The sequence below is a fragment of the Canis lupus genome, chromosome 29, assembly GCF_003254725.2.
Source record: "Canis lupus dingo isolate Sandy chromosome 29, ASM325472v2, whole genome shotgun sequence".
NCBI classification, from domain to species: domain Eukaryota; kingdom Metazoa; phylum Chordata; class Mammalia; order Carnivora; family Canidae; genus Canis; species Canis lupus.
In genome coordinates this window covers 11,445,115-11,470,170 of record NC_064271.1, presented here as the reverse complement: position 1 = coordinate 11,470,170, position 25,056 = coordinate 11,445,115, and the positions used below count along the sequence as shown (strand labels likewise).

The following is a 25,056-nucleotide window of genomic DNA, read 5'->3' as shown; positions in this document are numbered from 1 at the left end:
ATTTTGCCAAATGTAGTTTACTTTCCTATAAATTGTCTATAAAACTGTGGTAGATCTTATCTGTGCTAAAAAATACATAAAATTGCTCATTAGAGAGCCCAGTTGAATATGATATATTCTAACTTTTAAGTGCTTGTTAGAAGTCATTTACATTGTTTTGCTTTCTAATTTAAATTTATTGATGGCTCCAGAGGCACAGCAATGTTTGCTGCACACACACGTCACTTCAACAATGCACATATGTTCTTACTGCCCCTACCTGTTAGAAAGAGTCTTAGAATTCTTCCCAAAGATAATTAACAGTTTTCAATGAACTGAAGAATTTTGTAACAGAACATGGAAGGAAACTTTTCTGTTCCCAGTATCTTTTCTTGCAACATTTATCATTCAATTCTTTAAAAAAAAAGGAAAAAAAAGAAAAGAAAAGAAAAGAAAAGAAAAGAAGAAAAGAAAAGAAAAGAAAAGAAAAGAAAAGAAAAGAAAAGAAAAGAAAGAAAAAAAGCATAGCAAACATTTGGATGTATTTCAGGAGTAATCCTGAAGTTAATTCAAATTATTCACATAATTCCAAGGCTGCTTGGAATTTTTTTTTTCACATTGTGGCCACCGCGATTATTTATTTTAAAAATACAAATTTGGTCATACTGCCTTCCTGCATAAAACCTCCCAAGCATTTTCTACAGCACCTAAAAGGAAATCCAAAGCCTCCAACAGGGCATCCCTGCCTCCCTCTTTTTCTGGGTAGATGGGCTGCCCAAGAAGCCCTTTCTTCCAAGCTCACTCTCAAACTCAGGGTCTTTGCTCTGCACTCTTCCCTTTGCCCAGAGCATCCTCCAACCAGATCTTCATCTGGCTCCTGCTTCTCATCACTCAGGCAAGTAAGCAGAGCTGCCCCTTCACAGTGCTCCTCCCTGTCTGCCCCATTACATTATTTAATGGTCTTCCTTGATCTATAAAAGTTTTATGTATGATCTGCTTATCACCTGTCTCCTTGCTCCTCAAATGTAAAATCTGACAGCAGGGAACTAGTCTGTTTTCGTTGTAAGGCTCCTGCCTCTGAAACCCCCTCTAGCACATGGAACCCCACAAATGTTTGCTGATGAACATTAATTACACTGGCTCATCAGTTAAGTGCCTGGGCTTTGGAGTTGATCAATCTGGGTTCAAATACCAGGTTTGCCGATTTATTAACTCGGAAGCCTGAGTAAGCTTATCTTTTCCAAAGACTTGATTTCTTTATAAAATGGAAGTATTCACGGGGCAAGATAAACCCAAATTTAAAGGAGGTAACTGGGACTCAAGTTTCCATAGTTAAGAGCTCACACTGTTCCACTTGACACAGGCTTTCTCTTAATCCAAGTCTGAAACTTAAGATCCTTATGGATGGGTCGGTGGAGAGGTAAAAACATAGAAGCCCCAAACATTCCAAATCATCATTTTATAATAATTTTCTTTCAGAGACCTGAAAGAACCGTATTTTGAGATAATGTAAGTTGGCTCTGATGTCAGACTGCCTGGGTTCCAATCCAGCTCCTATATTTACCACTGGCCAACTCCTAAGTCTCTGAAAGGCTCAGTTTCCCGCTGGAAGGAAAGTACTTCCCTCTCAGAGAAGGGAGATGAGCAGCAATGCCATGGAAAGCAGGTAGCAAGCACCTCAGGACTTAATTGACATTGAAGCACACAAGGAACCCTAGTTATTAAGGATCAGATTGAATTTAAAGTATTTCTTACTTAGGTAAATTCAAGGACTAACATCAAGAATTAATTCCATTAGAAGAAAAAAAAAACCCATATTTTCCAACATGGAAATCTAAATGACTTTAACAAAATAAATCCCAGCTAACGCAGAGCCAGCTGGTGACCCATCTCTCAACTCAGGGTTCCTTCTGGCCACAGCAACCAATGCCTTTGCTCTTGGCATTTCCTTCCCTAACAGTCCCACTGCATGTTCTATTTACACAAGGTCATAGGAAAACATCCAGTACTATAAAGTATTTTAGAAAAAGACCCTTTTAGGACGCACTTTATTAAACACACTCTTCTTACCTAATGTCTTACTTTGAGGCTTAAAAAAAATCTTTGTTTTAAATATTTAAACTCCCTGTACTTTGTGCAGATCTAGTCTTTTTTTTTTTTTTCCCCATGTTCAAAGAATTCCATTTTGGAAGATATTCTCAGATTAAAGGCACTTTTTACTCCAGTGCACACTACCCGTTTGTTAACTTCCAAGACACAGTAGTAACGATGGTGGATAAAAAGCAACCAGAGGGTCTCTAGCATGGGGGCTTCAAGTTGTCCTTTTTCCAGAATCACACTGGCAGATTTTCACCTTGGGATAAAAATGAACCGAGTCTTAGTGTCTACAAGGACTTTAGACAATCTGTCTTGTGACACATCCAGTGGGGGATGGACTACTTGAGTGTAGACAGGGTGTGGAAGGAGGCGACGTACACAGAACTCCAACCACATCCCTTCTTCTCCGTTTCTAGCTGCATGGAAATACAGCTTTGTGTTCGGTCAGGTGACATGAAAGGTGAAAAGAGTAGCTCTCAAATTATATTTAACCTCGAATATCAAAGGTCATGAAGGGGTGCACAGATGGGCAGTTCCCGAGCCCGCGCATGCGCACGCGGTTGCTTAAGTGGGCCCCTTTTAATTCCACATGGGTTTTCCACACAGTTTCTGGCATCAAGCACCGGTCCGCAGGACACCAGAGCGCCTTTGTGTCCCTTGCTGACACTCTGGCATTGTGTTTTTCTACCCATTAACCAAGGATAAATGACCTAGATATTCTGCCTATTAAAGCCTCATTTTTCTTTTGCCCTTTTGTTCTTTAGTGTACCACATTATCAGACGCTGCACACATTTTAAAGTATTCTCAGTCTCAGATGCCCTTTTGAGGGAGTAATAGGAGGTTTTTGTGTGTGGTTCTGTGGAGATATCTGGAGTGGAATTATGTGAAGGTAATTTAAGGTTTTTCTTCCTGTCTAGTCTGAAGACAATCAGTTTAGTGAATTACTAACAGCTAATCTAGCATAAGAGGATATATCAAGAAACCGTACAAAGGCCAGAATGCTGTATTTGCATCTATTGCGAATACAAAAAATAGAGTGAACACCAGTTCCCCTACATACTACATTCTATAATTACATCTCTGCATATCATGGGTCACTTTTATTAAAAGCATCATTACTACAGTTGGCAGCAATTTACATTTTATCTTACATGATAGCAGTTTTCAAAGAAAAAAATAAAAGGACATCACAACAAAGAAAAACAATACATTTACAAAGTCATGTCTGTAAACTTCAAGGCTAGTTTAGAGCTGAGGTAATGCTGTTTTAGCTTTGTGGCTAAAGTAACAAAGTCCTTTAATTTAAAAAAGGTACCTGATTCTCTCTTCTCTCACTCTTTATTTATTCATCTATTTATTTTGTTTATACCAGTGCATTACAAGACCACGAGACAATGGAACTGTAGTTCTGTCTGGCAAGAACCCTCCCAGTAGGTTAATTTCCAAAGGGACCCTTCACATTCAACAGCTGCCTTATTATTGCTGCGCCTCGGGACAGAGACGTTCACACTAACGTGGAGATTGTCAGAGTGTATGGATGTGTGTGGATGCGCAAGTGTGGGAACCCCCATACAGTCAAAAGGGAAACAAATGAGCAAGTATGATATGTATGGTAAATTTCATCTTGACCTTCACAGCAAAAAAATTAAAATTAAAAAATTAAATATATAACTTCATACTTCCTTTGAGCAGCACTTCCTTCCATTAGTGCCACTCAGTTACAAATTGCTCTTTATTATAATACCAATGGTACCAAAAGAAAAAAAAGAAAAAAAAAGCAGAGCATTATGTAAGTTTCCTTAAAAAAGACATGATCACCTCTCAAATTTCATCTCTCCTAGGGATAATAAATAATGCACTGCACAATACTTAATGACCAAGATACCTTTTGACACACCTGTATAACATGACTTGGACTTTTTTTTTTCCTTTTTTTTTTTTGCTACACTATGTTACAGAACAGCTTATAAAACTAGGTATGAACATTAACTGTGAGTGTAAACAGTAGGACTACCACTTGTCAAAAGTTTTAAACACTTTAACTGGAACTGGTACTGGTTATTCATCATTTTCATTGTTTTCTAGTTCGTCCCCCCCATCAAGTGAGTCCAGCTCTTCACCCTGTGCCATTTCATCTTCGAAGATGGAGGACTCCGCGGTCTTGTCCAGGTTCTCCTCGGCATCGCTGCCTTCCAGGTTCTCCTCTTCCTGGAAGGCGCCCCCCTCGGCCTTGTCGGGGGCCTTTTCCTCGCCGGAGCCCACGGCGTTCTGGAGTCCTGCTAAGGCGGGGAACCCGGGCAGTGTCAATCCCCCCAGTCCTGGAGGTAGAAACATGGATGGGTAGAAGAGGCCCGGCGCCATGGTGGACAGGAGGAAGGGGTTGAAGGCGAGCGGGCTGGAGGGCAGTCCGGCCGGGGCAGTAGCAGCACCAACAGATCCATTCGCAGAGTCAGTAGCCGAAACAGCATCTGTGCTTTTCTCGGAGTCTTTGTTCTCTTCCTCGTTCTCGTTGCCCTTCTCTTCCCCTTTTGAAGTGCCGTCGTCCGGGTCCCCTTGGCCCGAAGCAGTAGTGGCGTTGCCAGCAGCAGCGGAGAGCGGGCTGTTCAGCAGCCCGCCCAGGCCGAACACGTTGGGCAGGCCCGCCACGCCCGGCAGCATGAGGGGCAGCACGGCCGCGGGGTTCTTCGTGTCGCCGCCGGCGGCCGCGGCCGTCGCCAGTCCCGGGGGGAAGCCCATGAGCCCCGCCAGCTGGAGCGACTGCAGGTTCTGGAGGTTCTGAAGGCTCGTCAGGTCCATTCCCGCGAACAGACTGTTCACCAGCAGAGGGTTGATCCCCGACGTGGAGGCCGCCGCGGCCGCCGCAGCCGCCCGGGCGATCTCGCTCTTAGGCCTTCGACCTCTTCTGCTCGCTCCCTCCCCCCGCACCACGGGGCCGGTGAGAAGGCGGTCAAACATCGACTCGGGAACAAAACCCTGAGGCAAAGGGACAGGCAGAGACAGCAGCTGTAAATGCGGCTGGCGAAAGCTGAAGTTCACTGGGGGCCCTTGGGCGGTGCTGAAAATGCTCATTCTGAATGGAGACACGGAAGCCACGATTCCATCCAAACAGCCCGCTGGTAAAACCTCGAAAGCAGACATTCTACCTTCTGGCACTTACGTTAAACTCACTGAATTGTGTGTGGAGTTGCAGAAAAATTGCTAAAGGCCGCTCCACTGGTGAGGTCAACAGCCAGTTATCAGCATATCCGTAACTACCTCGAGAAATAACGTATTGCGAGGAAGTTGAAAAGTATGGACGCTGACCAAAATCACATTTTAGTATCTACCCTGGAGAACCAAAAACTATGTTCACCCCAAAACAAATATTTATAGCAGCTGTCCTTGTATTTGCCCAAGTCTAGAAACCGCCCACATGTCCTTCTACGGGTGATGGGTAAGCGCACACACGGGCATATGCATGCGTTGGAGGGGATGCTTAGCGATGAGAAGGATGCTCAGCGAGGAGTTGCACAAACGTCTGACATGAGCAACCATGTGGATAAATCTCAATTATGATGTCATCTTAAAAAGGTTAGACAATTTATGCTTCTGCTAATAGGACATCCCAAAAAGACAAAACTTGGGACAGGGAACAGATCAGCAGATGCCTGAGCTGGGAAGGGTAGGGAGGGGCAAGTAATAACAAGGGAACTTGGGGTCGCACGGTCTCTATTTTGGTTGCAGTGGTGGTTCAAGAAATTACACGTTATGACTGACAGAACCATACACCAAAAGAAAAATGAGAAATTTTACTGTATAAACAACCAGAGAAATCAAGACAGCAACAAATTCATCTTGAAAAGTGGAAAAAAATTTTAGACAAAACTGTTGTATTCTTTATTTGAAAATTAAAAAAAAATATATCAGTGAATCTTAATGATCTCAACCACCACGAATTCCATTCCACAGGTAGACTGTTAACCAGGTTTACCTGGGACATTCCACCCTGTAGTAAGTCTACCTCCAAGACCGTGAACATGTATTTCTATACAATCCTTTAAAATCAGAGCTGTCAAATGAATCTGCTTTGAGCTAATGATGTATGGATATAAGAAATGAGGATGTATTATGTCAATTCTTTTCAGAATCAGTGATCACTGATTCATTCATGGTCAACAGAAAAGAAAGACAAGCTCAGGAGACCACACTTTTGTATTAATACCTCTCCAGACAGAAGCACAGTGTACTTACAGACTGCTTCACTATCTCAGTCCAGTCTGGAGCAACTGCAAACTCAGGGTTCTCTTCCAGCCACCTGGGCAGGTCCTTCATTGGAGGCGCCATAGCTCCACCCATCTGGGGAGAGGCATTTGGAAAATGATCTAAAAGCACCTGCATTCCCCCCTTCCTCTGTCTCTCTCTCACACACACACTCACACACACACAACACACACACACACACACACACGTGTATCATATACAGATATTCTGGAAGAAACATGATTTTTCTTCCTTAAAAAGATGTCAGGATAAAAAGCTTCCTTCTGTGAGCTCAATTTCCTTTCCCAAATGTTCACCTTCTTTCCATTTCGTTTATTGACAACAGGCACCCTTTCTTCTCCTGTCAAAGTGTTTATATCCAATTTATTAGGGTTTCGACATCTATGTCGTTTCTGTTTCGGTTTCTGAAATGAGGAAAACAGCACATCCGCATTCTTCTGCAAAAAAATCCCAAATACATATTTAGCAAGATTGTATTTAGTAATTACCCTTTCCTATAAAAATGACAGAATATAATCCAGCCATTTGTTTTCTGCTCCAAGTAATCTCTAAACCCAATGTGGGGCTCAAACTTACAACCCAGAGATCAAGAGTACACACTCTACCAACTCAGCCAGCCAGGCACCCTCAGTCAAGCCATTTTTAATTATTAGGGAAGTTACAGGAATCATTTTAAGTTATTAGAAACCATACTTTTCTTTAAAAGGAAAAAAACTCCTATTTTTTTCTCTGTACATTAAGGAACTAAATAATCACGTAAGCTGAGAATTTGCTTTTCCTTTTATCAATAACTGTGCTTCAAGTCTTTCCTTCAAATGTTTAACCAAATCACAGTACTTTTTAAAATCTTTTTTTAACTAAGTCATGGTATTTAAAAAATATATATTTTATCTATTTGAGAGAGGGGGGCGGAGGGGAAGAGGGAGAGGGAGAAGCAGACTGCCAGTTGAGCAGGGAGCCTAATGCAGGGCTTGATCCTAGCACCCCAGGACCATGACCTGAGCCAAAGGCAGATGATCAACAGACTGAGCCACCCAGGCACCTCCAAGTCATGGTATCTTTAAAGGAAATTTCTTCAAGTACTTTTGCTAATTTCTATTTAGTGATTTGGATGAATACAGAGATGACATCAGGTCTACAACACAGACTATATATGAGAAGCAACCCAAGGGATGAAAGGACCCATGCAGGAGGGGGCGTTCTGAGTGGCAAGGACTCAACTTAAGATGAACTCAACAAGATAAAATGTGAAATTCTCTACTTAAGTTTTTTATTTTTAAAGATTTTTAAAAATTTTATTTGACAGAGAGAGTGCCAGCAAGAGGGAGATGGCCAGAGGGAGATGGAAAAGCAGACTCCCCCCTGAGCAGGGAGCCTGACCCGGGGCTCTATCACAGGACTCTGGGATGGTGACCTGAGCCCAAGGCAGCCACTTAACCAAATGAGCCACCCAGGCACTCCCTACACTTAAGTTTTAAAAAATCCAGTTACTAAGTACATAGGGAGTAAAAGATATGCATTGCCAGCTAGCAAGCAGTTTATGAGATAAATCATCTGGAGATATTGTTTAATGTTTAATGTTACACATAGTGTTAGTTGTTAAAAAAAAATCTTGGGCTGTATTAGCTAGTCAAATTTCTGCAAGTAACAGCTTCATACTATTCTGTGCTGGTCAGACTTGGTCTGGAGACCAGTTAAGGTACATTCATGAATGTCATCCCCATAATGAGACCACCTGAAAACCAGGCCATGTGAAGTGAAGAAATCATGTCTATTTGGTGAGAACGAAAGTAAAGAAGTGCATAACAGGTGTCTTCAAATACCTACGAGGTTGTCCTTCAGACCCAAAGCTACCTTTTAATGACAGAAACTGGGAAATGTCTGAGATGAGGAGACATTCAAGCAAAAGGCAGAGGGATGGAGGATCTCTACACTGTACAGGAGAATTGCGAGGGCTATCCTCACAGGCCTCCTCTGGACTAAACTCTGTAGTACTTACTGGTACGTAACTTGGCATATCAACAGTATAAGTAGGATGCAGCTTCAGCCATTCAACTAAATCCTTGTTTTTAGGAGCATCCTCCCCCACCAGCCTAGTCCCATCTTCAAGATTTATCACGGGGATCCGCGTGTCTGGGTCCAGCTGTCCAGGAGAAGGAATGTTTCTTGTAGGTGGGGTCTCTATATCTTCTTCAAAAGCTTTGGTCACCTCAGCATCCTCCTGCAGAAAGTTGATAGGGGTTGAATTCTCGTAGGAAGAGAGATTCCAAAAATGTCTTATCTCAAGAAAGTGCTATCCTAGCATAATGGATCTCTGACCAAAAATGGAAAAAAGTTACTTGAAACAATGTCGGTTTGGGAACAGCCATTAAATTAGAAGATAAAACTTAAATCTCATTCTTCACACTGTAGAATTAGTAATTAGGAAATTCACAGTCCATCAATGTTCCATGTTTGAGATCTTAAGCAAGCAGCTAGGGCATGGGCAGTGTAGTCTGAGCTTGACTTGCAGGAAAGGTAGCCTCTCAATCTCTCTTGGGGATCTCAGGATAACATCATTAAAGAAATTATAATTAAAAGAATGTTCCAACAGTCAACCTGTACACGGCACTCTCTGAGCCACACAATTTTATTGGCAGTACAACAACCTGGAGTAGGTATGTGTGGCAACACTGAAAATACCATGTCTATCTCAAGTCTAGCCTCTACCATGGTCCAGCCGGTGGTCCTCAAACTTACACCAAACTCCAGATACCTTTTATGGCAGCCCATTTGTCTATTCCTACTGCTGTTTCTACTTTGGTTCAGGTCTTCATCGCTGCCCCCACCCCACATTCCTACAATATTCCTAAATGATCTCCCTGAGTCTAGTTCCACCCTTCATTATTCTGACATCCCTACTGCTATATCAGAGTCCGTTTTTTAAAGTGCACTCTTCCTAAGTCAAAACAACCTGAACTATTTAAACTATTTTGATAATTGAATCCCCATCACCTTCAGGATAAAATCCAAGTTCTTTAGATGGCAATCAAGGCCCTCCCTGATCTGTATCCTACCTTGTATCCGAGCCCACATCTGCTGAACCTTGCCCTCCTTATCACATTCCCCTGCTACCAATGACTTACAGTTCATCCAACCCGGAAGGTTCTCTGGCCTCAGCCCCTTTTGCACACTGTTCTTCCTGCAACCTCTTTTCAAATGGTCAACTCCTATACAGTCTTCAGAACTTAATCAAAGTATGACCATGTCTAAGGAGACTTCATCTGTTTCTCCCCATATTCTCTTCCTGCCATTCCCCTTTTTCCTTTGTGGAATATTCACAAAGTATCCCAGGCATGCCTCACAGCTATGATACATTATTATTCATCTGTCACTCATTTTCAGTACTGAGTTCCTCAGTACAAGCACTTGTTAGGCCCTTATTCTTCACCTCCCAATACTTGGGGGTGGGGGAGCCAGCACACAAAGGGATGATTTCCACCATGTTGCTGAATGTATGATGACTGCATCCTTACTTTTCAGGGCAACACAAAACAGTCTCCAGTTTGAGTATCGACATAACAAAAGATTTCAAGATTTCAGCAAGTAACTTTGCTGACCTTTATACCTCTTCACTATTCCATTTATTTATAGATCATCATTCTCCTTGTATTTTATCTGTATGCACATAATACCACAATACCAGATAAGTAATTCCTAGATCAAAACATCTGACAATAAAACGAACAAAAATCTAAAAAATACATCCTTTAACATCTATTAGGAGTTTGGGGCTGGGTCGCTTATGTGACTTTAGAAAAAGAAAAACACCACTAAGTTCTTCAGGATGATTTCAAATGTGTGAAATGAAGAAAGTCAGCCTGAAGTTTAATATAGGATATATAATTACAATAGGAAAATAGTACCTGGCTCACATCGTTAATTCCTGATGCCTGAACTACAGACAAATATGTGCTGTGACTCAAATATTAAACACAAGAATAAACAAATAAAGGAGTGAGATGCAGAAACTCACTAACTTGTTGATGCTTATGGAGAAAGGGATTTCAGGGAACAAAAATCCATCAAAGTGTTAGGATGGTTTCAAGTGTGAAGGCTAATCACTAGTGATACAACCTTGAGGACCACACACCTAGAAATGACATTTTAACTTACAGAATAACCAGTCACAGCTGATCCATTATGAGGTATATTTTTATAAGAATCTAAGAGTAATCACATGCTCAACAAAAATGACCATTATTATGATTCGTGCATGGTAATGAATTTTGAAAATTAACTTTTAATCACCCAGATGCTTCTGTTTCAATCAGACCCCACCAGAGGGCAAATTCCAGTGAATGCTATTTTGTCATTTCTAAACTTTTCACTCAACCACGACTTTTACTACCCTTTTACAGTTACTGAGCTTTCTGGAGGTTTCAAGAAATAGAAAATAAGCAATAAGAATAGGGATGAAAAAAGTAAAAGATATTGAAACAAGCATCTCCCTCCTTTCAGTTTCAAATTTCAGCATTTCCCAAACTGTGATCCACAGGGAAAGGGCACATCACGGTTCCTGGAGCACCAGCTCCTTGTGCACAAACCAGTTCCAGCACCATTATGTTGATTCAGGTTCCAAATCGATAAGGATTAAGATACCTAGTACTAATTTGTCCTTTAAAAAGGGATCACATGTAATCAAGTTCTTTGGGGGTAAAACCCTCATCATTTCGTAGGCAGCACATTTTTAGGTGGCACGGTTGAAGATTAGGGAAGAGAGCTGTTTTGATTACACTGCACTCAAGTCCTCTGAATTGAAAAAGAAAATGTCAAAATACATTGGCACATACATTTCATACAAACCTAAACTAGCACAGACCTTTATTCAGTTGAGACTTTAAAGGCAGCTACAATTATAGAGGTAGAAGAATTAGCAATCACTAGCTTTGTATATGAACACAAATCTTAAGTCTGGAATAAAACATTTATACTAATCTAATAAACGCCAGGGCCCAAACAACATTATTTTTAAGAGCAGAAGCTTTTTCCGCCTCAGGAATTCAGAGATAACAATTATAGGCTCAGAAGAACATGTTTTTGTTTTGGGCTAGTCTTCCGAGAGTAATCAATATATCAGGATCTTGGGAGGAATAAATCCTCAAGCTACATTTGGTTCAGGCCGAGTGATCTGTATCAATGCTCAACACAATTTTTCAGCTCAGAACCATGACTGTTCATTGTGATCCTATTTCTTTAGTGGAAGAAGCCAGCTTTAATACCACATCACTGAGAGGAGCACAGGCCAGCGTCGTCAGAATGGCAGGACTCTGGCTGCCACTGTGGGCACACACAATGGAAGTGAGCTCCTGAACTTACTGCACTCAATGACGTCCGTTTGTGGCTCATGAAAAGCAGATCAAGACCCTCCACGTTTTTCCTCCTTCCCCGCCTCCTCTTCATAGGAGGCTCTCCATCCACTAGGGAGCCATTAAGCAGATGCCTCGTGGGTGTGCGTGACAGGCCTGCCTGGAGCAGCTCCATTTGAGTCTTAAAGGCATCGGACACCGGTGTTGAGACATTAGGCAAGATAAACTTTGAAGTAAGAGATGAAAAATTTGAGGTAGAGCTTGCTGCCTCTCTTGAGGCCTTTGATAAATCTACAACTTTTTCTTGTCCATTTTCTGAGACCACCTGAGACTCCCGCAGCTGGGCAACCATTTCCATGAGGTTCCGCCGCTTGGCAGCTCTTTCGGCCTCGATTTCAATTTTTCTCCTCCTCCTCCTCCGCTGGCGAGGGACAGAGAGGTTTAGGGCGTCTTCCTATTGAAAAATTCCAACAGAATAATGAGCCTAAACTGTATCTGCTACACGGGCTGGATTTCAGAAAGAAAGAACATGAAGCTTCAGCAATTACACATTCATAACCGCTGAAAATGGCTGAGGGAATGGCAGCTGTCTTTAACTCTTGGGAGGACCAGGGAGCTGTGAGCTCCTAAACCGAGTGATGATTTAGGGCACTTGCCTATAAACCGCAAAACAAACTTACCTTCGACAACTGAGGAGAAGTTGTGAGGTCCTCGCTCCCACTGATGCTAGCCTGGCCGACCATGGAGAGCTCGGCAAAGCTCCTCTTCTGCAGGGGGCTGTCCATGGTGGGTGGTGTGTAACCAGGGATGAGGCCCTGGAAATCAAACATCTGGCGCCTGTTTACCGGCCATTTGCCTTTCAGCACTGCTTCACAGATGTTGTCTAATCGGTTTATCATTACTCGGTCCTGGAGGGAGAAGAAAAGTCACACGAAATTGTAATAAAGACATGGTGAAAATTACCAGATAAATATTTCCATCAAGATGCTAAAGAGCCTAAGAGGTTTAAAAGTCAATCCATGGGCAAAAAGTAAAACAAAGAACAAGCAAATAAATTAACAAAACCTGCCAAAACTGCTCTGCTCTGCTGGAAGGTGCTAAAGGTTGCTCCAACAGAGAAAACTTAATATTTTTTAATTTGAACACTGGATCACATAAATTAGAAAACATTACATAGCCACTTCTATTTCAAAAGTAACTTTTCTTCAAGTTAAAGAACTGTTGGTGAACACCCGCAGACAACAATGGAACCCTGCATTTAGCTTCTGGACGCTCTGGTGCTTCAGATCCACTGGCCGGATCGCAGTCTGTCCCAGGAAGTGGGACATCATTAGCGTCACTATTAATAAAGTTCAGCATTACGAAATGGGCACCAACCTAGGAACACCTAATGAATGTCAATTTGCATTCCCCACCTATTATCACTTCAAATTTCATTGAAGCGTGTACATTAAAAATTTCTAATTACAGCTCTTAGGCCCAGTTTCCATAGATTAAAAGTGTCTGCTACGATAGACCTCTAACTGATCTGGGAAACTCCCTTCTCGCCTCAATAAGGGGGATCAGCATAACAGGGTATAGGGAAGAAAAAATGTCTTTGAGAGGAAACTCCTTCAGCTAAAAATTTCACATTGTCTCTTGTACAACTAATACTATGGAAGTTCAGCCTGGGGATGAGTCAACTGAAGCTGTTTTTATGTTGTTTGTTTTAAACCAGATAGCCCTGTAATGGTGATTAGGGTGATTATGTCCCCACCCTGAAAAGCAGATCCAAATTACATACGGATTTATTATAAAATTATGCTAGTCAGCCAAAAAAGTAATTTCCATTTTGCTTTTGGTTATAGATAACTACATTTGGAATTATCTCATGATGTATTGGAGCAAATGGGTCAACAGCCTACCCTCTCTGGAGTTAAGATGACTATGGGTTTCCAAACCTACAAAGAGGTCTTAAATCTGGAAGTTCTGTTTTAGATTTAAAAAAATTAAAACACACATTTTAAAAAGTCCACAAATTTTCTCCTGTGCACTGTTGGTAGGACTGTAAATGGTGTGTAACTGCTACAGAAAACAGTCTGGAGGGTCCTCAAAAGATTAAAAATAGAATGACATGTGACACATCCATCCCACTTCTGGGTGTATATCCAAAAGAACTGAAAGCAGGATCTCAAAGAGATACTAGTACCCTCATGTCCTCAGTAGCACTATTATAAACCAGGGCATGGAAGAAACACAAATGTCCCAAGGACAGATGAATGGGTAAAGAAAATGTGATATATACACACAATGGAATATTATTCAGCCTTAAAAAAGGAAGGAGATCCTGTCACATGCTACCATATGGATAAATGTTGAGGATAAGGTGAAAATAAGTGAAATAAATGTGCCCCCAAAGGGCAAGTATTGCAAGATTCCACTTATATGATGAAGCATCTACAGTAGTCAAATTCACAGAAACAGAAAGTAGAGTAGTGGCTGCCAGAGGCTGAGGGGAGAGGAGAGGGGGTTGTTCAATGTGTATAAAGTTTCAGTCCCACAAAACAAAGAGAGTTCTGGAGATCTGTTTTATAGCAATATGAATGTACTTAGAACTACTGAACCATACGCTTAAAACTGGTTAAGATCATAAATTTCATGTTACATGGTTTTTACCACCATACAAAAAAATTTAAAAAGAAAAAGAAAGAAAAAAAGAAAAAGAGAAAAAAGAGCAACATTTCATGTTGCTAAGGGCAAGTCTGTGGAAACAACAACCCATAGACTTTACTGCACAATGTGACTACTAACCTAAAACACCTCAAGGAACCAAAAATACAGGCAAGATTCTTATCTTTCCTTCATGTCACCTTTCCTGTCCTATTACAAAAGGACTGCACAGACTTTAAAACATGAGAAAAATCTACAGTCTTCATACACTGTCAGAGTCTACCTTAAAATTCTCTGAAAAATCAAACCAGAATGATTTCCTATATTCCACTCTTTTTTGGCCCACAAAATAAAATAATAATAGTAATAGTAATAAATAGTAATAGTAATAATAATAATAAAACAACCCACCCACCTTAGGCCAAAATGAGAAAGCAAAAGTTCTTTCGTGAAGGAGCTGAGCTACTGAGGGATCGCCATCCTCCATGTAGAACCCATCTCGGGTTTCATCCCTAGCAGTGCTCATGGAGGCATTGCTCTCTTCATCAAAATTCTTCCCTCTAGAGACAGCTCCTGCTGAGAAATGAATTCACGTGCATTACTCACAACCAAAGTGTCAGTGGAAAAGAAGTTTAGAGAGGACATGGTAAAAAAAATTTGAATACCAATCAGTTCCATTTTATTGAGTACCTACTATATGGCTAGGATGGCATTAGGTATCTTACAGTCTTGTTGTTTCAAGCTGGTGATGGCCCCTTCATGCAGATGGTGCTACTCTCATTTTACAGATGAAGACGCAGGCATGGTTAGGTAGGTGACATCACTAGTTATCTGATGCTCAGAGGAGGCGAAATGACAACCAAGTCTGACTCAGAGCCTCTCCACACAATGTCCCTCCACACAGGAGAGAAGACTAACAACCAGTGGGAGTACCAAGGCCCAGCTCCCCAGAACAGTACAATAGAAGGCTTAATTTTTACTCTGTGTTGGGAATAGCAACCTGACTGCAACTTACAAAGAAAACTGGTTATTTTCAGATTCTGCATCTACCCTTTACTTCTGACTTAAATCTAAAATTAAGCATCATTTGTTTCAAAATAATTACCAGTATTTATTCAGTGAATTCTCCTTCACATTTAATTGTCCAAATTAAAATCATGTGGAATTCTTAATACACTGCTACTACAAAGTTAACTCATTTTTTTTTTTTTTTTTTTAGATTTTATTTGTTTATTCATGAGAGATAGAGAGGCAGAGACATAGAGGGAGAAGCAGGCTCCTTGTGGGGAGCCCGATGCGGAACTCAATCCTAGGACCCCAGGATCATAATCTGAGCCAAAGGCAGATGCTCAACCACTGAGCCACCCAGGTGACCCATTAACCTCAATTCTTAATCCGGAAATTGTTACAGGTCTTCTGAGCGATTAAGTAGTTCAAAATTCATACACATAAGCATACATGTAAGCATAACTCGAAAGTACCTATTCACAGAAGTAACTGTACACTAATTACCCTTGAAATAAATAAGAGCCCTTGCCATGTGCTGGGGAAGGATGGTCCTGGCATAGCTGCCATAGTGGGATGGGGAGAGAGGCCCAAGCAGCCCAGCATTACCTTCAAGCTGGGAAGACTCCTCTGACTTATCGTCATCCTCCAGCTTTTCTTCTTCATCCTCTTCAGAGCCTTTTTCTGAAATGGACTTGGGTCCTGTGTCTGCAGTGACCTCCATTCCTTTCAGCTCGCTTCTCACCGAGCCGGCCTCAGCCTCACACCCCTGCTTACTGTCCTTCTCCCCGCCATCCACCTCTTCATCGTCCTCCTTCCCCTCAGTTTTTTCTTGGGTGGCCACACTGCCTGACTCCTCCCCTTTGCCTTCACTTTGTCCTGTAGCCTTTTCCTCCTGGACATGAGCAGATGAGAGGATGGCAGGAGTCTGGCCAAACCCGACGGCCAGTGGGCCCAGGGAGGACATGTTACCAGCCCCTCTGTTCTGAGCAAAGTTTTTGTGTGCGTCCAAGAACGACAACTCGGGGTCATTGAGGATGTGATAATCCGTCCGACTGACCCCATGTTTAGCAGCACCGACCAGCAAGTCTCGGTCATGCCTCCCACATTCCCACCACTCTGGCAAATCCAAACTCGGCTGGCAGAGCTTCAGCCTCTCCCCCAGCTGAGGGTGATGGAGCACCTGCTCGCGGATTTTCCGTAGCAGCTCAATGCGGTAGAGTGTTCTGGAAGCACGCTCTTCTGTGATTGGCTCAATCATGGAGGAGAGGTCAGGTGGTTCTGTTAACATGAAAACAATTGTATTCATTTGAAAGAACCCTAAGTATTGCTTTAAACTGCTCACCCTCTATTTTTCACTTTATTTGGCCTTTTACTATAGAACTTCTGTTACGAAAAGCACTTACCATCATCTGGCTTAGTGGGCATTCGACACACTCGCCTACACATGGCTACAAAACAACTGAAATACTTTTCCAAACTCTCATCGGACTTCTTGTCGAGTCTGGCAAAGGCTCGAAATTGGTTCCAGTCAAACTGCTGTTTCATGGGGTCGAAAATAACTCCAAAAGTAGAAACCACACGGTAAAAGTCAGCCTCTTCTCTTCTTGTCCACCTAGGAGCAAGGAGACATTAGCTTCAACTGCACTTGAGCAAACAGTCTTAACGCTTATTCATTCTTCTTCTCTTTTCCCCTAAACTTAACACATGGGATGTATTCTGGGGGCGAGAGACAGGCTGCTTTGATGTCCTGAGACTTCCTCTGATCAGCGTCTGGGACGTGATTCCTGTCTCTGGCTGGTCGAGAAGGGCAGAGAAGAGAGGCCCAACCCAGGAGCTGAGTAAAACCCCGAGGACACTCACTTTTGCCGTTTCTCAGATATTATAGCTTCCCTTTCTGCTTCTAGTGCTCTCACTTCCTCCCGGGGCCGTCGCCTCCGCCGGTCAGTCTTCATTAGGGCCTCTTGCCTCATTTGTTGCCTTTTATAGCTGCGCTGATAGGCAGTAATGAGCCGGCGCAGACGGGTAGTCAGGGTCGAGGTGTTGGGCCAGTAGAGTTGGCCTAACTCAGCAGTACTCTCACTGGGCTTGCCTGGGGAAGTGGAAAAAAAGATTTCTGAAATGTATAGCTGCAATCTTGCAATACACAGGATTTTCCATCAAAACAAGATGACTCATTAACATTCAGATGACAGTGTGGGAAAGGTTATCTCAGTGTTCATTTTAAAAATATAAATAAATAAAGGATAATATTAGTATGAAACTTACAAACTTTTTTTTTTTTTTTACTCCTTAGGGGGTTCTCGAGAAGCAAGTTTACATCGCCGTTTTATGTAAGGAAACATACTTTATGCCATGAACTATACTATAACGATGCTCTTCCGTAACATACTTAGAATAATAATCTTGAACATAAAACATAATCACATAATTGATAGTTATTCATCTGACATTAGGGAAGAGGTCAGCATTCCAAAAACTTGCAGGGTTTCAGATACCTAGCAAATGTCCTACTCCCAAGAGATATATTTCTAAAGATGCTTAAACTTTTCCACAAACTGGTATATAAATATATACAAAGTATCTCAGTCCAAAAAAGTAGTTATTTCATCAAAGAAATTCAGTGTAATGCATAACCCACAATAAACAAGAATTAAAACTGTTCACAAAAGGGACGAGTCAGTATAGAAGGAATAACATTTTAAGATATCATCGTCATAAAGAAGCAGAAGAGCGGGTATGTGAATTATGCCTGCACGGCACACATTTGCTCCGCTCTGTGGGCTTTTACAGAGCCTTACCTGTGGTGCGTATGTCCATGGCTTCCTCTTTATCTTCTGGAGGAGAATTTGCAAATTCCTTGAAGGGAAAGCAAGAAACAGAATTTTTATAATTTGGGGTTTGATTTTGCTTTATCTTATTAAGAAATGGCCATTATCTATAAAGTTTAACAAGTCTTATATGGGCAGATGATATTTTAATGGTGTTGTAAAAGTCAATATACTCTAGTTCTTACATCTATTTCATCCTTGAATGGTGTCCTGGTTGGTTTATATTCTGGGTCTTCATCTTCTCTATCAAATTCTCCCCTATATTGAAATTGTTTAAAAAAAAAAAGTGTAAATTGTACAGATAAACAAGAGATTGGGTGGGGGGAGGGCAGCTTGGGAAAGACTAATCCTCCACCTGATGCTACTTTTAATTCTGAGTTAGACATCAAAGGCAACCTGATCAGTATTTAAATCATACAGCCACGGGGGAAGGGTCTGGGTTAGGGGTGGGGTAACGGGGGGGAGGGGGAGAGAATGTGTCATTACTTGGAAAAAACAATTTTCAGACTATCTAGATAATCTATAGTGTTTAAATAATCATTATCGTATAGAAACCGACTGGACTGGTAAACATCACTGAAGTTCCAATCGGATGCAATGCAGTGTGTGGTGCAGTGTAACTGAACCCTGCTGATAGAGATGACACTGACATAAAGTTTATTACAATTTTTACATGTCCTTCTTACCCGTCACCACCATCTGCTAACATGTCTGTTCCTCTTTGCTCGGCAGCTATGGCCTTGGCATCGGGCATGCCGACTCGTTCCAGGAAGCACAGTGCAGGGTCAGCTCGCATGGAATTGTACTTCTCGTAGCCTGTGCCATCCCCACCAGCCCACACAGGACATGTACAGAAACAGCAAAAGGGCCGTCACTGATAAAATCATAGCACTGCCATGATACACCAAGTTTGGCTCTCAAATGAGATGATCATTTATGAACCTTGTTTTAGTCGAGTATTCCACAGAATGCTCACTACAGGGCACGTTTTTAGGGGGGAACCATGTGACATTTCAGAGAGGTTTTATCTAAATGACCGCAAACATTAATGGAAACACAGGTTCAAAATAACTGCAAGATGCCTAGGAAGATTTTTGACCCTATTTTCCCCAAGATCTAATTCTGCTTGACATTTAAAAGGCTTCCTCACGCTCCTTTACGACCTCTGTAGGGTACTCTGTGTCTACCCCATCCTCCTGTGGATGGCTTCCGTCCTGAGGAACTCACACCACTGGCTGAAAATCCCTGTCTACGTAAGGCCAGCGAACCTGTCTTATTAGGTTTAGGATGATGCATGTCAGTAAGATGACACTGTTCTCTCTATGGTTTTCAAACTGCAATTTGCTTTTTGACTGCCCAAGCTGACTAGATGTAAAATGGCAGATCCCAACAGTGCACTGCGGGAAAATGATTTTTAGGCTGAGCTCACAAAACGCGGCTGCAGTACGTAGGCAGAACAGCACAATTCAATTAGGATGTGTACTACAACACACCGCTCCTAACTGCTGTAGCGCCGCAAGCCAAACTGTAATCATGAAAGGTTTTATAAGCCATCATTCTCCCCTTTAGTCAGGCTGGGCTGCTGAGAATACCTCCGCGACCTCCAGAGAATTGGGATTATAATCAGGAATCGCTCACTGTATATATCATGCCAGTTCTGCATCCCCAGCCTTTCAAAGTTAACAAGGCTGCATCCCACTCAGGGGAGCCGTGAGTTCTCAGCACTGACATTTGTGAAATATTGCTTGGAACAAAGCCCAGGAGGCACTTGTACAGATTAATAGCAGAGGTTAAGCCCACCGTCCACTTTGACACGGGTTGGCAGAGCTAGCAAGGGGAGCCGTGCTGGAAGCAAAGTTTAGGGAGAGCTATAGGACAACTTGGCTATTATTAAAACAAATATGGTTTTGGTTTTATTTACAGCCAAGAAAGAAATGTTTTCTTCTCAAATACTCAACAAACATTCAAAAACAGCATCTGATATTTACAGTTCATATTAGATTTTTAGTACAGGAAAATGGTAGAAGCCAAGAGTCCTTTGGAACTATCCTCATTAATATTATGACTTTGGAAAAGGGTATGCAAAGAGCTCTAACAACAAAGCCACATAGTCAAGATGTGGTCACATGAAACATCACTTACCGTGTTTGAACACTCCAATTAGGAGGGACTTATCTGCTTCCTTATCCCACCAATCTGTGGGGACTTCAGCATGGAAGGGTTCAGGTATCCACACATCAGCTTCACTATAAAGACACAGTTCATGTCATATTTAAAATACACATTATATTAGAAAAGAATTCTAAGTAGCAACAAACATGATACACCAGCCCACCGTGTCCCCTTCCTGCAACATGCATCTGAGTATCATGAAGAGCAATGAGCAAAGGCTACAAGAAAAGGTGTAAGCCAGTTGCTTCCTACCATGGCCGAGATGGACTTCATAGCAGTGTCCCCTTTTAAAGGTCACCTCAGAACACCAGTAATGTGGTTTACACCTTTTTATCTGTACCACGTACATGGGAACGAGCTTTTCCTGATTCCCACTGCATCCCCACGCTCACAGGGTAGAAATTGCATTCCAGGTGCAAAAAAGGAGATGCACTACTCATGGTTTATGGTCGTTCCGAAACACAATCGGCCGTGTTTTCCGACCACTCGGATTATTACCGGGAGGTATGGGACGGTATGCGCTTGCACTAACCTTGAGTCAGCACCCTCTAAAATCTTATCTGCCTGGTCTCCTATAACTTCTTGTCTTAGGTAGTACAGCATGCGGACACGCAGCAGGACCCTGGAGAGGAAGACAGAGGGGGGAAAAAGTTCTTAACTTCAGGACTGTTTGCCAACAGTGGCTTTTGGCAGCTGCTGCTGTTCATCCATCATCCTGCCAAGGCTGATTAGCCATGCTGTATGGTAGGCTTGAAGCGTGACAGATGGTGGCACATAATCACCTCTGTGTGGTGCTTTCTGCTGGCTTCCAACAGGCCTGCCTGGCAACCGCTCACGCTGCACAGAGAGGGACCGAGCTCAGCCCAGCCTGGGCGCACTTCATTTAGTTTTACCTAGTGCAGCTTGTGAAGTTTAGACACGTACCCTACCATTGCCTCTGAAGTATTGAAGCAAGTTTGTAAACAACTGAGCAGATGGCTTTCAGTAACTGTTCTGCTTCATTATCTCATAAAATTTCCTCAGCTGCTGCCTTAATACCATTTTTGGAAGCACATCAGAAGTTGTAGGAATAAACGAGATATAAAATCTGGTTTTACTACCTTACAATAAACCCTCAATATGGAATGTCAGGTTTTTTAGATTATACAACTTTGCTTCCGAGAAAGGAAGATGGTGATGGGGGTGGGGTATGGGAGGTGGATCCTCACTCTTCTCTCTTAAGGAATATTAAATATTATTTATTCCTTCTAGTTCATATTACCTGGAAGCCTAGGTTGTAGCTTAAAAAATAATAAAAGGATACAAAGGAGGTTAAATTGTGTCCAATTCATTGATGTTCTTAGTCATTTTCAAGGAATCAGCTTCTAAAAACCCATGGAATTCTAGGAACCAGATTTCCATTCTCACTTGGATTCCCTCAATGGCTTAAACTTAATTCTTTCAGTAAAGCCCACCTGGTAAATCCCAAAGGCCCGTGTCTACTCTGAGTCTAGCTAGCATCTCCTGCTGGACAGCTCCTGATGTGCATTCGGGACTGATATTTGAAGACTTACCTCCTTGACTGTGAGTAAATGGTAATACTGAATGCTATTTTCCCTATCTGGGTATGATCCTATCATACACTTACAGGATGTTTTATAGCGGATGCATCACATTTGTGTATACTAGCTCATCTGATCTTCACAATAATCCTACAATGAAGTGGGGCATGCTACTACTTTACAAACATGAAAATGGAGGATAACAGAAAAGCAGTGACGTATCCAAGGTCACAGAGTTACCTTCAAGCATGGACCACTTGGGATTAGGCCTTCTGACTACCACCTCACAGTGTCTCAGGACGTGGCAGGTGCCCTTGAAAATGTCAAAATGATAACTAGGGGCAGCTTCATCAAAATAGACTACTTTTGCATACATAAATAGGTACTCCATGATATGCCTTCCTCTCTGACCGGTATCTGCTTTTGAGCAACACTTGTTCAGGATGGACAAAGTGTGAGGCTATGAACATCTGAATAAGCTCCAATGTATATAGTCATTTTGGGTATTTCATTTTAATTAAAAAAAATTTCTTTGGTAAGATTAAAAATTAGCTGTGCCACACTGAACTGGCAAAAGAAAACAGTATGGGGCCTCCACGGCTGGTACTTTTTTTCTTCTCTGGCTAGAGAAGAATTTATAGGCCAGATCTCCTGACAGAGGATGCTCGGAAAGGGTAGTTCCAAAGGAAGTGCCCTCCACCTTTGGCTGGATTCTCTCTCTATATTTTTTTTTAAACTAAAACTCAGCACAGTGGCAATGATCTGAATGGTTTCTCTCCCTTTTGATAGAAGACAAAGTTTTCTTCTTTGGGAGGAATTTTAGTTACACGGAGACCTTTAGGAGTTAACTGTGAATATTACCTTACTTCTAGAGGAAAAAATTCAAATCAGTTCAACTGGCAACTCAATGGTACCAGCAGGATAACAAAGTAGCCAGGAGGTGGGCCTGACCCTAAGGAGTTCACACTTGGTAAGCCCGACAGACCAGACTACTAACGAGTCCCCAAACCTCATTCACATTTGATGGGCAATCCCACTAGTGACTATTTCTGGACCTGCATCTGGTTCAAGACCACACATAGTAGTTTCTCTGTCTCTTGAAACTTTTGAAGAGAACTAGCCAGTTATTTTCTAGGAGGTCCCTCGATTTGGGTTTCATTTTCTCTTACCAGTCATCTACATTTCCCCACTTTAGATCCTAGGAAGTTGTAGGGCATGACCTTCTAGGAAAACTGGACCACTTGCTTGTCCCAGAGAGGAAACAGCCAGCCTTGCTAGGCTTTCCCTAAGACTGGGTAAAGAGCACACTAGCTACATCTCACGCACTAATGAGGGAGGATACTCTAAGAAAGTGTGCTACTGATGTTAGAATGGGAAATTTAAAACTACCACCTCCATCACTCTGGGATCCAGGCACAGGAGCCATTTTTCCCATACCAAACCACTTCACTTCCGGTTTGTATGAATCCAGAACTCAGAAGGTTATTGACCCAAAGTTCACATAAACCACAGGAAATGGAAGTTTTCTAAGAGCTGTAAGTGGGGCAGGATTTTAGGGAGAACTATTATTCCACAGCAGTAACAACAGTTTCCAAGGTACCAAAATGGTTTGAGATAATGGTTTTAAAGACTCAAAAAGGAAAAAATTTGTCAGTCAAAATCTAGCTATAGTGATCAAAAGTAGGCCCTGAAAGCACTCTCATATTTAAAAAAGGATTAGAACCATTAATCACTGCAAGCCAAGAATTATATTCCATGAAAGGCTTGGGATGACCCCGTGGAGAAGGCAGGCTTCTGAGGTGGGCGGCACTGCCCTCATCTATTCTGGAAGTCCAATCTGGCTCTGCCCCTTAACTAGCTGAGACTAGTTACCAGAGTCTCCAATTGCTTGTCAGGTAAATGGGGAGAAAGAGCACTACTTACCTTAGACAAGTCACACAGATAATGCATGTGAAGTATTTGGCACACTGCCAGTTATTATGTGCTCTGACTTTTGTTGCTACTTTGTAGAGAAATACACATTTATTTATACTCTGGCTGTATCTAGTTGAGATCTTGTTGTAGAGCTCTGTGTGGTTAACAAGGAAAGTGAGTCTTAAAGAGGCTACGGAATTTGCCGAAGGCCTCACAAAGCTACAAGTGGTGGAGCTGTTCAGTGCTGGCTAGTGTACTGATTCTCAAAAATACATGTTCACAGCAATGGAAGAAGAATCGCCACATGCAGATGTTAGTTTAATACAAAGATAGTTAACAAAGCTCCAAGCAACGAAATAAATACAGATCTAATATAACACCTCTTGGTTACAACTTAGTTGTCTGCAACATTTACAGCAGCATTGCTCACAATAGCCAAAAGGCGTTCATCAACTCCAGTGCCCATCGACGGACGAATGGATAAACAAAATGTGGTCTACATGTACAATGGAGTATTATTCGGCCACAAAAAAGGAAAAATGTGCTGGTACAGCTACAACATGGATGAATCTCAGAAACATTATGCTAGGTGAAGTCAGCCAGACCTATAAAGACATATATATATTCTGTGATTCCACTTACAAGGTGCCTAGAATAGGCAAATTTGTAGAGGCAGAAAGAATGGTAGTTGCCAGGGTCTTGGGCAGGGAGGGTGGCGAAGGAGGTGGGGGCAAGCTGCTGTCTAATAGGTGCAAAATTTACACTGGGGTCAGTGAAATGGTTTGGGGTAACAAGAGTGCTGATGGGTACACTGCATTTTGAATATAATTAATACCAATGAGTCACATACTTACAAATGGTTAAAATGGGCAGCTATGTATGTACTATTATTTAAAAAAAAATAGCGCTATGTATCTACTATTATTTAAAAAAAAAAAAAAAAAGAATCCGTCATCTAAAGGTATGCCATCACATGAGCTGGCATCATGTTTCAAGGAAAACACTAAAGATGTACAAAACCAGGAACTACAAAACCAGGAACTACAAATGTCAACTGTATACATCCTTTCAAGACGTACTTATTACAGTGGTGCTTTAGGTGTTTCTTGTAGCTGTCCTCCTGGAACAAGGCGTCTGGGTTGCAGCCAGCCAGCCAGTCGGCATCCTGCACCACTGGATGTGTGCTCTGGGCTTTTACCTTCTTTCCTTTCCTTCCCCGTGGCACTGGGGCTGATAAACCTAGAATCAGAGTTATAATA

At 42.0% G+C, this 25,056-nt stretch overlaps 1 protein-coding gene across 4 annotated transcripts in view; it reads right to left on the bottom strand.

The window, feature by feature from the left end:
* Positions 1-3,158: 3,158 nt before the first annotated feature.
* CHD7 (chromodomain helicase DNA binding protein 7) overlaps positions 3,159-25,056 on the bottom strand; it is a 191,530-nt gene continuing 169,632 nt past the window's right edge. For 3 of the 4 annotated variants that reach the window (XM_025477808.3, XM_049103683.1, XM_025477810.3), the window contains 16 exons: positions 24,877-25,036; positions 20,875-20,964; positions 20,313-20,416; positions 18,857-18,986; positions 18,356-18,428; positions 18,141-18,198; positions 17,203-17,431; positions 16,746-16,954; positions 15,949-16,620; positions 14,750-14,910; positions 12,366-12,593; positions 11,696-12,139; positions 8,337-8,558; positions 6,634-6,774; positions 6,308-6,412; positions 3,159-5,050 (listed from right to left, as the gene is read on the bottom strand). In XM_025477808.3, the coding sequence (XP_025333593.3) occupies positions 4,136-5,050; positions 6,308-6,412; positions 6,634-6,774; positions 8,337-8,558; positions 11,696-12,139; positions 12,366-12,593; positions 14,750-14,910; positions 15,949-16,620; positions 16,746-16,954; positions 17,203-17,431; positions 18,141-18,198; positions 18,356-18,428; positions 18,857-18,986; positions 20,313-20,416; positions 20,875-20,964; positions 24,877-25,036 (3,941 nt within the window). In that variant the 3' untranslated portion in view covers positions 3,159-4,135. The remainder of the gene's footprint in view (positions 5,051-6,307; positions 6,413-6,633; positions 6,775-8,336; positions 8,559-11,695; positions 12,140-12,365; positions 12,594-14,749; positions 14,911-15,948; positions 16,621-16,745; positions 16,955-17,202; positions 17,432-18,140; positions 18,199-18,355; positions 18,429-18,856; positions 18,987-20,312; positions 20,417-20,874; positions 20,965-24,876; positions 25,037-25,056) is intronic. The other variant, XM_049103686.1, reaches the window with a different exon arrangement.